The sequence below is a fragment of the Dipodomys merriami genome, unplaced genomic scaffold, assembly GCF_024711535.1.
Source record: "Dipodomys merriami isolate MVZ:Mamm:240054 unplaced genomic scaffold, mDipMer1.0.p SCAF_8, whole genome shotgun sequence".
In the NCBI taxonomy this organism is placed as follows: Eukaryota; Metazoa; Chordata; class Mammalia; order Rodentia; family Heteromyidae; genus Dipodomys; species Dipodomys merriami.
In genome coordinates, this window is record NW_027206401.1 from 31,896,208 (window position 1) to 31,910,645 (window position 14,438).

The following is a 14,438-nucleotide window of genomic DNA, read 5'->3' on the forward strand; positions in this document are numbered from 1 at the left end:
CCAGGACTACCATGAGGTGTACTGGCAGGAATGGGCATGTTAATGCAGACTTGTCAGCACTTACGGGTAAGTTTGAGAAGTGGGAGGGGTATGGCTCCTAAAAACTACTGAGTCTGAGGAAGAGAAGTTGGGAAGGGTAAACATGAGTGCCATTTTTAACAGCATAATACATCATTCCTGAAGGGTATGCAAATAAAGAAACCAAGCCATGCTTTCAAAATGTACTGTAAGCAAGTTTGGGTGTTGAAGTGAAGACTTGGATGTCATGGATAGTGGCAAAGAAGTGGCAGCTGGGACACTAGGAATGAAAACTTTCATTCTAGAAGAGCCGACAGACTAAAAGCATATCTGAAGAAGACAACACACACATTATAGCCAGTATGTGGAACGTTGCCTAGTCAAGAAAGGGGAGTAAACATTTTAGAATTAACATCTTTGGAGGCTGAAAAACAGATGTTACAGAAGTGCTGTCACATTAAGAAGAAAACTTACTTAAATGCACAGTATAAAACAAAACAAACACCTGTAATGCTAGCTACTTAGGAGGCTGATACCTGAGGGGAAGTGTTTGAAGAAAGCCTGGACAGACAAATCCAAGGGACTCCTATCTCCAATTAATGAGCAAAAAGCTAGAAGTGAAGCTGTGGCTCTGGTAGTAGAGTGCTAGTCTTGAGTAAAAAAGCCAAGAGTGGGAGGCCCTGAATTCAGGTCCCAGTACCTACACCCCCAAAAAACTGATTGACTACACTTTTATAAGTATAAGCATAAAGTATTTTATTATGTTATATTTTACTCAAATTTTATACATCTTAGAGACGAAATATGTATGCAACTAGAAATATTAAATATTTTAACATTAAAGATACTACAGTAAATTAAAATATTCATTACAGGTTTGCTATACACTTGGGATTTATCAAGATAATATAAACATGTAACAGTATATAATAAAGATAAATATTTATGTACTTACGATATTATTTATTTGCTTAAAATACTAAATAAATTTCTACCTAGTTCCACGGGTTTTGTACTAGATGGCTTCCCACGGTATCTTGATGAAGTCTTGTATCTAGAGGAGCATGGATTTTTCCCAGATGTTGCTGTTTTGATACATGTTGAAGATCAAGATATTTCTGATCGACTGCTTCCCTTCCAAATTGCAAAATGGAAAGCAAAACAACAGAAGAAATTAGGCAGGAGAAAACTCATCAAAGAAATGAAGACAAAAATCAGGGTAGGTATCCAGTACAAAAGAACAGGAATGAATCCGTTTAGGATTTTTTTTAAGTCACAAGAAGGTAGTTTTCTTTTCTTTTCTTTCTTTTTTTTTTTTTTTTTGGTCAGTCAAGGGTCTTGAATTCTGGGCATGGGCACTGTCCCTCAGCTTTTCGGCTCTACTACTTGAGCCACTTGCTACTTTCTGAGTGGTTTATTGGAGATAAGAGTCGAACTTTCCCACCTGGGCTAACTTTGAACTTTGATCCTCAGTTCTCAGTCTCTTGAGTAGCTAGGATTATAGGAGTATAGGCATGAGCCACAGGCACCCGGCTAGTTTTCTGATTTTAATAACACAGTAAGCATTCTGAAAACATGTTGCATTAAGTAGTAAGCATCTTTATCAAAAGAATTAAGAATAGGCTAAGCAATGGTAGCTCATGCCTGTAACCCTAACTACTCAGGGGACTGAGATATGATGCTTGAGGTTCCAAGTCAGCCCAAGCAGGAAAAGCCATGGGACTCTTATCCCCAGTTAACCACTAAATAGCTAATGTGGTGCTGTGGCTCAAGTGATAGAGTTCCAGCCATGAGAAAAAGCACTAAAGGACAATAGCCAGGCCCTGAGTTCAATCCCCAGGACCAGATGGCATGCACTCACTCACACCTGCACATAGAGAATTATTTGAGGCTTCTTAAATCAATATGTTAATGAGTTTCCAAGTCAAAGACAATGGGGTAAGGCCAGGTTTCTAACTGAGGCAGCATCCAGGGGAAGGGGCAGCCTAGACAGCATATACTCAGAGAACTTTAGGAGCCCACAGCAGGAAAACAGATCTGTGGAGCTTTTTCCTAGCCTCCTGTATCTATCCCTTCTTTTCACCTTCCTACCTCACTCTGGCACAGAGACTCCTGGGTGCCGAGGAGCAATCCTATAACAGTGATCTTCTCCTTGTCCTTCTTGTTTCATCCCTGGATTCTTCAGGCCATCCTTACAGCTACTTCCAAACTAATTTTCCTCACACTTTACTTGGATAACATTCAAAATGCATACCTATTCTTGTTCCAAAGCCTCTCTCTGACTATTTCCCAGCAAGAACAAATCTTAGCTCTTCTTCAGCCACCATACCACCCGACTGTCCATTCCCTGAGCTGGTAGTAGCTCAAATCATCCCCATACATGGAATGTGGCATTGTGAATTCAACCCTCTGAATTTGTTAGCTTACCTTAAGAATAGGAAATACTGTCTGACTTGCTGATGTATTTTGGTCACAAACAAGAAAGAAGATGTATTACAGTGCTCAGGACAGTATTGACATCTGGCAGACACCATAAATGAAAATCACTGACTGCTTCATTGAGTGAAAGGATCAGAAGAACTCAAAACATTATGTACTAAGTATTAAGTGTTCAAAGAGACTAATTTGGAGAGTCCCCAGGAACCAGTCCCAAACCCTGAAGGGAACTGTGTTTTCACACAACCCTTGCAACATGCCAAAGGACCCACTACCTTAGATCTAGAAGCTGATAGAAATCAGGAGGACTGTGTTGTTCACCATACTTATGACTGTCTCTAAAGTACATATGGTTTATGTGCACAAATGTAAAGTTTTTCCATCCATAACAAATTTCTTTTTTAATTATCTATAAGTAGTTATACAAAAGGGTTCCAAGCCAACCTATGTTGATCAATATCACTTCTTCCATTATTCTCCCCCATCTGTCCCAAATATCTGTCCTCTCACCCAACTATCCCAACTCCACTCATCTACTCATCCACTTATTCCATGTGTATATGTATATTGAGTATTATGACTGTATTTACCCACCATTCCTTTCTCCGATTGGTGATCATATGTTAACAGTAAAAGGTTTCCAAACATTTTCAATAAATTATCTTCCCATATATAAAATTGAGTGTTAAGCTGGGCACCAGTGGCTTACACCTATAATCCTAGCTATGCAGGAAGCTGAGATCTGAGGATCACAGTTGGAAACTAGCCCCTGCAGGAAAGTCCATGAAAATCCTATCTCCAACAAACTACTCAGAAAAAGCTGGAAGTGGCACTTGGCTTAAGTGGTAGAGCACTAGCCTTGAGCAAAAGAAGCTCAGGGACAGTGCTTAGGCCCAGAGTTCAAGCCCCAGGACTGGCAAGAATAAACATTAAAAAAATCTAGTTATTAGCCAAAACAAGTGTATATTAAATTTTGAGAAAGAACTCTAAAACGTGTGAGAAGAGTGAGTGTACTAAGTGCCATTTAACCCTGTGGAGAGAGATAACTAATCAGTGGCCCAGAAAGACAATGATACAAGTAACATAATTGCTGTTATCACATACTACCCACAATTCCCCAAATATCCACACAAATGTTATCTTCACTTTGGGGATAAAGGTACATATTAATATACAAAAGGTAATTTTATCATTTTCTATTAAAAATCATAACTTTTTCTTTAACAGGATGATATGATAGCCAAAAGAAGGGCCGAACTTATTTCAGAGAGAGAGAAAAGAAGGAAACTGGAGGTAGGAGAACCCAGTTTTCCATTTCTTGGTAATCTCCACCCCCAGTCCCCAAACTGCACCTATATCTGGCCTCCATCTGTGTTGTCTGCCTGGTCCTGACCATCTTTAATGTCCAGTAGCTATGGAGCACCTTGCCCCTAATGGCTCAAATAGTTCCAGGATCTTTGATGTTCAGCAACTGCAGAAAATTAGCTTGCTTGCTTGTGAAACTGCCATCTGGGTTTTTGCCATTATAAACCCTGCCCCATTGGAGATAATGGCTGTTCTTAGTTCTGAGACACCATATTCCAGGACAGGGAAGTCGCTGGCCAGCTAATAAGGACTCCTTTCTCACCTTTGACCGTGCCTCTGTGGATTTCTCAACTCTGAGGTTATCTCAGAAGTAAACAAAAATGCTTTTTTTTTTTTTTTTTTTTTTTGGTCAATCATGGGGCCTGAACTCTGGGCCTGGGCGCTGTCCCTCAGCTCTTCAGCTCAAGGCTAGCGTTCTACCACTTGAGCCACAGCGCCACTTCCGGCTTTTATTCTTTTTGCTTATGTGGTGCTGAGGAATTGAACCCAGGGCCTCATGCATGCAAGGCAAGCGCTTTACCACCGAGCCACCTTCCCAGCCCCAAAATGCTTTTTTTTTTCCCCAGCTTAGTGCCAAGCCTGGGGCTTGAACTCAGGGCCTGGGTGCTGTCCCTGAGCGTTTTTGTTCCTGGCTAATCCTCTCCCACTTGAACCACAGCTCTACTTCTTGCGTTGTAGTGGTTAATTGGAGATAAGAGTCACGTGGACTTTCCTGCCCAGGCTGGCTTTGAACAAAGACGCTCAGATCTCAGCCTCCTGAGTAGCTAAAATAACAGCTGTGAGCTACTGGAGCGCAGCTAAAACTGATTTTTTCTTTTCTTTTGTGTTTTGCTGTGGCTTGAACTCAGGGTCTTGAGCTTCTTGTTTTTTGTTTTTTGTTTTTGTTTTTTTTCTGAAAGCCAGTACTCTGTCTCTCCTCCACTTCCAGCTTTTTGCTTGTTAATTGGAGATAAGAATCTTTTAGACTTTTCTGCCTGGCCGAACTTTAAACTACAACTATCAGATCTCAACCTCTTAAGTAGTTCAGATTACAGTCAAGAACCAGGCTCCAGTATGTTTTCTGATTTTATGAGGACAAGGTCTTACTACACAATCCAACTGAAGTTGGGAACTTGCCACGTAACACAGGCTAAACTGAAACGTATGATTCTCCTGCCTCAACCTCCCCAGTTCTGGAATTACAGCAGTTTGATGCTGCTTCAGCTACTCATATGGCTTGAACTTAAAAGAAAAACTTGCTGGTAGCTCATGCCTGTAATTCTAGCTACTCAGGAGACTGAGATCTGGGGACTGAGGTTCAAAGCCAGTCCAATAGAAAAAAGTCCCTGTGAGACTCTTATCTCCAATTAACCACTCAAAAACTAGAAGTGGCACTGTGGCTCAAAGTGGTAGAGCATTAGCCTTGAACAAAAGAGCTCAGGGACAGTGCCCAGGCCCTGAGTTCAAGCCCCACAACCAACAAAAGAAAAAGAAATACTTATATCTATCCAGACATCTTCATTTCTGGTATTATTGTTTATTCTTCTGGTATGATGGGAAGAATAAGACCATCTGAAGAACTAGCTCCTATATTGATAATTAGGGATAGTATTTAAAATGATAGGCACTGGATTATAAAATTAAGAATTAAAATATTGGACTAAAGGCATGACTTGAGTGGTAGAGCACCAGTCAAACAAGCATGAGGCCCCGAGTACCAGCAAAACATAAAAATATAAAGAGGACTGAAGGCTGGGAAGGTGGCTCAGTGGTAGAGTGCTTGCCTTGCATGCATGAGACCCTTGGTTCGATTCCTTAGCACCACATAAGCAGAAAAATCTGGAATTGGCACTGTGGTTCAAGTGGTAGAGTGCTAGCCTTGAGCTGAAGAGCTGAAGGACAGCCCTCAGGCCCAGAGTTCAGGCCCCACGACTGGCAAAAAAATAAAAATAAATAAATGGAGAGATGGTTAAATCAACAGATATTATGAAATACTTACCATACAGTGATTTAAAGTAATGAAAATATGTAGTAATATGGGAAAAAATAAAATATGTTGGTTTTATGGCAAATAGTAGAAAACAAAATGACCTGCTTTATATTTAAAATGCAGTTGTTAATACAACTTTTTACTCTTTGAACTACATTAAATGTTCCTGAAGACCATCAGAAATACCTAACACATGATAATTCTAGATATAAATATCATTTATATCATGATGATTTGTTAGCTGTGTCATTTGGCACATATTTTGTATGTCGTGTAAAAAGGAGTAAGTATCTCCTTCTTTAGGCTGGCCTGAGAGAAGAAGAGGACATTAGTGAGGAAGATCTTGAAGAAGATGATGAGGATATTGAAAACACCCTTGAAGAGGAGTTTCCAAAAGATGAGGAAGAGATGAGTGAGGAAGATGAAGAACAAGAAGCCGATGCTATTGAGCGCCTGAAAAGTGAACTGGGAGAAAAAGTTGAAACAGAAATGAACAGTCTGCAAATGATCCAGGTTATGGTTTTTCCTCATTTTTTTAAATAATTCAAAACATTCACATTTGAGGCTGAGCATCAGTGGTTTCTCACACATGTAATCCTAACTTCTCAGGAATCTCAGTATCACAGAAGCAAGCCCAGGCAGACAAATTCATGAGACTGTTATCTCTGATTAACACAAAACGAAGTTAGATGCAGCTCAAGTGGTAGAGTGCCAGCCTTGAGCCAAAAGCCAGGAGTTCAAACCCTAGAACTTGCATGTATGCACAAATACACACACACACACACACACACACACACACACACACACACACACACACACACACACACACAGAGTAACACCTAAAACACACACATACAAATTTGATTTAATGCCTTATTTCCTTGTCACATCTCAAACAAAGTGCTTATTTTAGACCTTTCTCTTCTTTGTTAGTACCACTTAACAATTATGAAAACAAGCTTGTAAACAAGAGGAGCACGGAGGCCCCACAGGGCCAAAATCAGTTGAGCTGTCAAAACACAGCCACTTGCAGACTGAAAATGAGTTGTTTTCTATGCTGAAGCAAACATCAGCAGTGCCTGTGCTGTGATTGAATGACATGAGTGTTTTGCCCACTAAATACATTAGGTTTTATGGCTTCTTTCCATCAGGATGAATTTGAGAAGGTCTTGGTACCAATCATTACTGTTAATGGAGCCCGGAAAATCCACATTGTACAATATATATTAAACATGAGGCTAAAGCCACTGGTGGAGAACCGTATAAGCATTTTCGAGAAGTGTTATCCAATAACAGGACAGCTTGCTGAGAAGATGCTCACCTACACCTACAAGTACATAAGTTCCTTTGGCTACTGGGATCCTGTAAAGGTAATTTCAGCAAATGCATTTGAAAGCCAGGTTCTTTCCTCATCTCTTTTTAAAAATTTTTGTTATCATTGAATTGCATCTTAAACTAGTTATGAAAATACTTGAGGATTTAAAATAGAATAATTCAATTTCATCTTTGCTGTTGCTACGATGTAACTTGATGCAGATCCCCACACATACACACACATCATTTGAATTTCTTCATATCCATAGCATTTACCCCTAGCCATGATTTCATCCCAGCTTATGAGCCATGATATTCACGGTACTACTGACCTCTTGTCGACTGTTTTGGTGTAGTTCTTGAGGACAAGCATCTAATTATAAATACCATAGTATTTCATCCCTACTCTGTTAAGTCCGGATGGCTAATGCTTGTCTATCTATCTGATGTGGTAAAAAGGGAATCAGCACCAATTCAAAGACGTGAGATAACTTTGCCCATTCCATTGTACACCCCTACCTTAGGCTACCTTTGGTGGGTATTTTTTCCTTTCATGACTGCTGCCAGTGGTGATATGAGAGGGAATTCATTTATACAAAAATGTGGAAGAGAATCTACTGAACCACTCGACCACAGGAACCCACCACAGGAACCCACCTGTAGTCATCTGCTCAGGATGTCATAACAAAATACCACAGCCAGTAGTATTTAACCTATGGAGATTTATTTTCTCATGGTTCTGGAGGCTGGAGATTCAGATTAAGGTTCCTCTAGGCCGCTGTCCTGGGCTTGCAGTGAGCTCCCTTCTTAAAGTGTTCTTACAGGAACAACTCTTTTTTTTGGGGGGTGGGGTGGGGGGAGATACCAATCCTGGTGTGAACTCAGGGCCTGGGCACTGTCTCTGAGCTTTTGTGCTCAAGACTAGTGCTCAGTCACTTTGAGACACCATTTCTAGCTTTTTGGTAGTTAATTGGAAATGAGTCTCACACACCTTCCTACCAGGGCGGGCTCTGAACCACGATCCTCAGATCTTAGCCTCATGAGTAGCTGGGGTTACAGGTGTGAGCCACCAACAGCCAGCTCATCCTCTTCTTATGAGGACACTAGTCCTACTAGACTAGAGCCTTATCTTTGTCCTCTTTTAGCTTTAATTATCTCCTTAAAAGCATGAATGTGAAAAGGGAGACTGGAGGTGGGGACACTAGAAAGAAGGAGAGGAAAAGGACAGTAACAGGGTGACAAAGAGGATTGAAGTATATATGAAGACAGTGTACTGAAACTCACCAAACTCTATTTGGAAAGGGGAGCTGAAGGGAGGAATGTGAATATAATAGAAGGGTGAACATGTTCAACATGCACTGTATACATGTATGAAATTATCACAATATTGTTCATATATGCTATTCTAAAATAAAATAATTTTAAAGCCTTATCTCCAAATAACAGCCAATTGGGAAATTAGGGCTCCAAGCTAAATATTGTAGGGGAAAAATAAAGTCAATCTATAACAGCACTTTAGGAATGGATCTATGTATAAGGACAGATAAGCCTATAAATATATACAAGTGTCTTACAGTCCCTGGATGCAGCACTCACTAACCAAAATCTAAAGCTATGCTAAAGGGTGCAGAACTGCATTTGTTATAGCCAGAAGCCAGTTAGGAAATGTTACCCTGATTGCATCTGTATATGAAATAATTCATACTTTTTACACATTAATATTTATAGTTTCCTTTATTATGTAAGAAAGGGTTTGTTTCTTATTTTACAGTATCTTTCAAATCTATTGGAAAGAAATGGTGTATAAATTGAAAGCAACTTACAAATTCAATTGTATTGCAGCTAAGTGAAGGAGACACACTCAAACCAGTAGGAAATGCACTGAATCCAAGTTACCCTGTAATCCATCGGCAGTATATTTATTTTTTATCTAGTAAGGCAACTAAAGAAAAATTTATGAAGAATCCAATCAAATATATCCGGCAACCTAAACCAAAGGCCACTGTGCCTGTTAGGATTATGATTGTGGGGCCACCAAAATCTGGGAAAACCACAGGTAAGCATGTTTCTGTCTGTCTTTCTTGAACATGATACTATCTCCTGAAACCCAGCACCGCTTCTCCAGAAAATCGACTAGCAAAACTGAGATGAAAAAGCAGTCATCATTAGATAGGCCAATAACTTGATGAAAAGCTTGTTAGTGATCTTTCCATTACTATAATGAAGTATCTGAGATAATGAACTTGTAGAAAATAGAGATGGCTAGGCACCTGTAATCCTAGCTACCCAGGAGGCTGAGATCTAAAGACTGTAGTTTGAAGCCAGCCTGGCCAATAAAGTCCATGAGATGTTTATCTCCAATAAACTATCCAAAAAGTCAGAAGTAGAGCTGTAGCTCAAGTAGTAGAATGCTAGTCAAGCAAAAGAAGCTCAGGGACAGAACCCAGGACCTAAGTTCAAGTTCCAGGACTGGCAAAGAGAGACAGACAGACTGACAGACTTATTTTGGCTCAGTTTCAGAGGGGTATCAGTCAGTCCATGGTCAGCTGGTCTAATTGCCCATGGACATGTGGCTTGGCAGCAAATCATGTCAAGGAACTCATGGTGGAAGACAGCTCTTCACTTCATGACTGAGACATACACAAAAAGAGAGAGACAGAGACAGAGAGAAAGAGAGAGAGAGAGAGAGAGAGAGAGAGAGAGAGAGAGAGAGAGAGAGAGAGAGAGAGAGAGAGAGAGAGAGAGAGAGACCAGATTCCACAATCCCCTTCAAAAGCATGGCCTAGTGATAAGAAACCTCCCACTAGGCCTCTCCTCTTAAAGGCTCTGAGCATCAATCCAGGCCAGAACTGTAGCATAGCAAGAAAACAGTCAGAAACAAACCCAACTCCAAAACAGCCCAGGATCAGGTAGTTTTAGAGAAAATTTACATCAAACTTCCAAAGAATTAAAACAAAAGATTATTCTTTTTATTATTCTTATTCTTATTCTTATTATTTTCCATAGTACGAGAAAACACAGATTCCTAGTTCATTCTTTATTTTATTTTTTTACTAAGGGATATAGTCTTTATCATCAAAAAGGAATAAAGAATACAGATCCATTTTATTGTAATTATTAACATACATTATTTGTATAAATCATGGCTTTCGCTGTGACACTTCCATACATATCTATCGTGTTTGAAGCATGTCAACTCTCCCTTCCCCTCTTTCTTTCATCCTGATTCCTAGCCCTCTATTCCATTCTAGAAGTTTTGAGAGAGCCTTGCTATTGATGGCACCAACCAGAGGCTAGAAGTAACAGATGAAGATGTGAAATGAAAAAGTTGTTTTATGTTTTTCAGTTGCCAAAAGACTTGTAAGTGAGTATGGCTTAAAGCGTTTGTCAATTGGAGAAGCTATGCGTGGCATATTAAACAATTTCCCCCAAACAGAGCTGGCACTTATGTTAAATTGGCATCTTCATAAAGGAATGACAGCCCCCGATGAACTGGCTATTGAAGCCTTAGACGTTTCCATGATGGAAAGCGTATGTAACACTGCGGGGTAAGTGAAAGGGGTAAAGGAGGGGGAAGAGGGAGGCACACCAGTCAAGAAGTTGTTCTTCTAAAGGATTTATTCAGGTTTAGGGATTTCACTCAGTGGAAGAGCACTTGCCTGGCAAGTGCAAGGCTCTGAGTCTGGTCCTTAGTTCTGGGTTAAAAAAAAAAAAAAAATAACTAAAGGCTTCATTCTAATTCTTAAATTCTGAGCAAATGTTTTCTTTTTTTTTTTTCCTTTGTCAGTCGTGGGACTTGAACTCTGGGCCTCGGCACTGTCCCTCAGCTCTTTAGCTTAAGGCAAGTGCTCTACCACTTGAGCCACTTCTGGTTGTTAATCGGAGATAAGAGTCTTATGGACTTTCCTGCCCGGGCTAGTTTTGAACTGAGATCCTCAGACCTCAGCCTCCTGGGTAGCTAGGATTACAGGAGTGAACCACTGGTGCCCGGTTGTTTTACTTTTCTGTCAAGGTAAAAGTTGGCTTGAGGGGCTGGGAAGGTGGCTCAGTGGTAGAGTGCTTGCCTTGCATGCATGAGGCCCTGGGTTCGATTCCTCAGCACCACATAAGCAGGAAAAAAAAAAGCCGGAAGTGGCATTGTGGCTCAAGTGGTAGAGTGCTAGCCTTGAGCTGAAGAGCTGAGGGACAGTGCCCAGGCCCAGAGTTGAGGCCCACGACTGGCTTGAAAATTCACATGTCAGATAAGCCAATGGGCAACATCACTCCTTGCAGCAACCCTGAGTGGAATGAAAACTCCTAGGCCACAGAGGAGGGCACAGCAGTTCCCTACCCAGGAGCACTCCTCACTGCCCCTTAGGAGGTTGGAAGAACAGCCCTCACTTGCCCGGCTGGCTGCTCTCACTCTGGCCCAGATTTCTACCCAGGGAGCAATGTCCTTCTCTTTTTGCTACATTTGGACAACAGAGCTAAGTGCTCAGGCTTTCTTCATTTAACCCTCCACTGCCTGACCATTGCTCCTCCAGCAGAGCCACTCACCAAAAGCAGTAGGAAAAGCTTTCCCCAGGGAAGCCTAACACTAAGCCCTCGAGCCTAAATAAATGGCCTAGAATCCCCTGGTTTAATTAAGATTATGGTAGCCAGGCACTGGTGACTCAAGCCTGGAATCCTAGCAACTCAAGAGGCTGAGATCTGAGAAATGCAGTTTGAAGGCAGCCCAGGAAGGAAAGTCCATGAGACTCTTATCTCCAATTAATTGCCAAAAAGTGCAACTGTGGCTCAAGTGGTAGAGCACTTGTCTTGGGCAAAAAAGCTCAGGGACAGTGACCAGGCCCTGAGCTCAAGTCCCATGACTGACCTGGAAAAAAAAAGATGGACTGCTCTGGAAGATGGAAGACAATGAGAGAAAAGAAATCTGGAATTTTAATTTGTATGTTTCTTTTTGTTAGTGTTGTCATTGATGGGTACCCTGTAACTGCATATCAAATGAAGCTCTTAGAAGACAGGTCAATCATTCCCATGATCATCTTTGAAATGGATGTGCCTTCCAAGGAGATTTTCAAACGACTGATCTTGGATAAAAGGAGTGAGCAAAGGTAATATGCATGATTAAAACAATGACAAAAGGTTGAGCTTCATGTGTTAACAGCCTTCCTTATTCTTCTTTTTCTCTGTTAGCTTACCTTACCCATTGCACAATAGTGCACAGATTATAGCTATCAAGAATGCAAAGTACAAAAAAAATATTATTGATATTAGGAAATATTACCAAGAACAGCATCAGAACTGGTATGTGATTGATGGCTTTCACAATAAGTGGTGGGTATGGAATGAAGTCCTTAAGAACATTCAGACGGTGAATACATACATGCAGACATACATGGAAAGAATAAAAGAAGGTAAGGAAATATTTGAAAAAAGTAAAATAAAATGTGACTTGATCTGGCCCATATTACCACAATTCATTAAATTTGAATGATTGTCTTGACTATCTTTATTAATATTTTAAATAATACTAACCAATTATCCCAATTATCATGGTGCTGTGACCTAAATGTTTGTGTACCCTCTACAGCTCATATGCTGAAACCTAAACTCCATGCAATAGTGTTAAAAACTGGGATCTTGGGCTGGGAAGGTGACTCAGCAGTAGAATGCTTGCTCTGCAAGCCTGAGGCCCTGGGTTCGATTCCTCAGCACCACATAAGCAGAAAAAGCCAGAAGTGGCAATGTGGCTCAAATGGTAGAGTGCTAGCCTTGAGCTGAAGAGCTGCGGGACAGCGTCCAGGCCCAGAGTTCAGGCCCCATGACTGACAAAAAAAAAAAAAAAAAAAGTGGGATCTTTCCTGTAATCCTAGCTATTCAGGAGACTGAGATTTGAGGTTTAAATGGTTTAAAGCCAGCTTAGGCAGGAAAGTTTATAAGACTCTTATCTCCACAGATAGAAAACAGACAGACAGATAATTATGTTAGTAGTTATATGTTAATAATTGTTATAATAATTATATGTTAATAATAGGAATAAATAATCTGCACATATATAATAATTACATGTCAATCATAGGAAAAGCTGCTTGCATCGACAAGTTATGTATCACACCTCAAGAGCTGGTTTCTCGCCTGGGAGAATTTGGACAGTACTGCCCTGTCAGCCTGGGAGAATCCAATGAGTTAGTTGACTGCTCTGGAACTGACTCCTTGGAATTGGCTGCAGAATTCAGGGGGCACTACTATAAAATGAGTTCTAAGGAAAAACTAAATGTAAGCTTTCTTCTAACTCCAAATATTTACTAAGAAAACACCTTATTTTGCTTGAAAGTCATCAGATACCAAAGGTTGTCATACCTGGGAACACCCAGCAATTCCCAGGAGCCCCATTACTGCAATCTGTGACTCTGGCCAGTGAAAAACTCAGAAACAGTCCTGAGACTGCATCTCAGAGCACATATTGAAACATAGCAGAAGTACCTGGTTAGTGATGAACCTTTGACCTTAGCTAGCCTATCACATTGGAAGAGTCTCACACAAAGAGGGTGCTGAGCCTAAAGAGCTCAGCATACAGGAGGCATCCTGCAGGGATTCTGTTCCGAATTCAGGCTACAGAAAGAAAGTGAGAGCCAATCTGTTTCCCGAGCTTTAATTTTTTTTCTATTACTAAAATTCCCTAGATACTTTATATACTTGTGCCTTAATATCTGTGGAAGATTGGTTCCAGGATTCCCCATCTTATGTAAAATGAAGTCCTGTTTGTATATGACCTGTGTATATCCTACCATATATTTTAAATCTTCTCTAGATTACTTATGACTGATACAATGTAAATATATTTAAGTGCTGTTATACTGTATTACTTAGGGAAAAGGAAAGAAAGCATCTATATATGTTCAGTTCAAGACCAGTTTTGTTTTCTAAATATTTTTATTCTATTTGCTTAAATCCGAAGATACAAAACCCACTGATATGGAGGGACAACTGTTTATCCCACAGATATAGAAAGCTAATGGTAGTCCAGTTTAATAAACTACAAATACAGTTTTACTCTGATGTTGTGATGTCCATAATTGTATAATATACAATAGGCAGTAGTAAAAAATGATTACAGATGCCTCAGCATTTTACTTTCTTCCAAAGAATTAGAAATTTTTTCATTTCTTTATTAAAGGGTCTATTTATGTTTTCCTTCTTACTTATTAGTAATCACAGAAACTTAAAACTAGAAATAAGGGCCAGGCAGTAATGACTTACAACTGTAATCTTAGCCACTCAAGAGATCTGAGGATCTGAGGATCAAGGTTTGAAGCCAGCCTGGTCAGAAAATCTATTACACACACACACACAC

At 40.2% G+C, this 14,438-nt stretch overlaps 1 protein-coding gene across 7 annotated transcripts in view; it reads left to right on the forward strand.

Annotated features, from left to right (window-relative positions):
• Ak9 (adenylate kinase 9) overlaps positions 1-14,438 on the forward strand; it is an 88,753-nt gene that overhangs the window by 66,874 nt on the left and 7,441 nt on the right. For 4 of the 7 annotated variants that reach the window (XM_070010284.1, XM_070010278.1, XM_070010282.1 and 1 more), the window contains 9 exons: positions 1,018-1,237; positions 3,682-3,747; positions 6,092-6,301; positions 6,940-7,158; positions 8,945-9,158; positions 10,449-10,650; positions 12,049-12,195; positions 12,278-12,498; positions 13,164-13,360. In XM_070010284.1, the coding sequence (XP_069866385.1) occupies positions 1,018-1,237; positions 3,682-3,747; positions 6,092-6,301; positions 6,940-7,158; positions 8,945-9,158; positions 10,449-10,650; positions 12,049-12,195; positions 12,278-12,498; positions 13,164-13,360 (1,696 nt within the window). The other 3 variants (XM_070010281.1, XM_070010283.1, XM_070010285.1) reach the window with 3 other exon arrangements.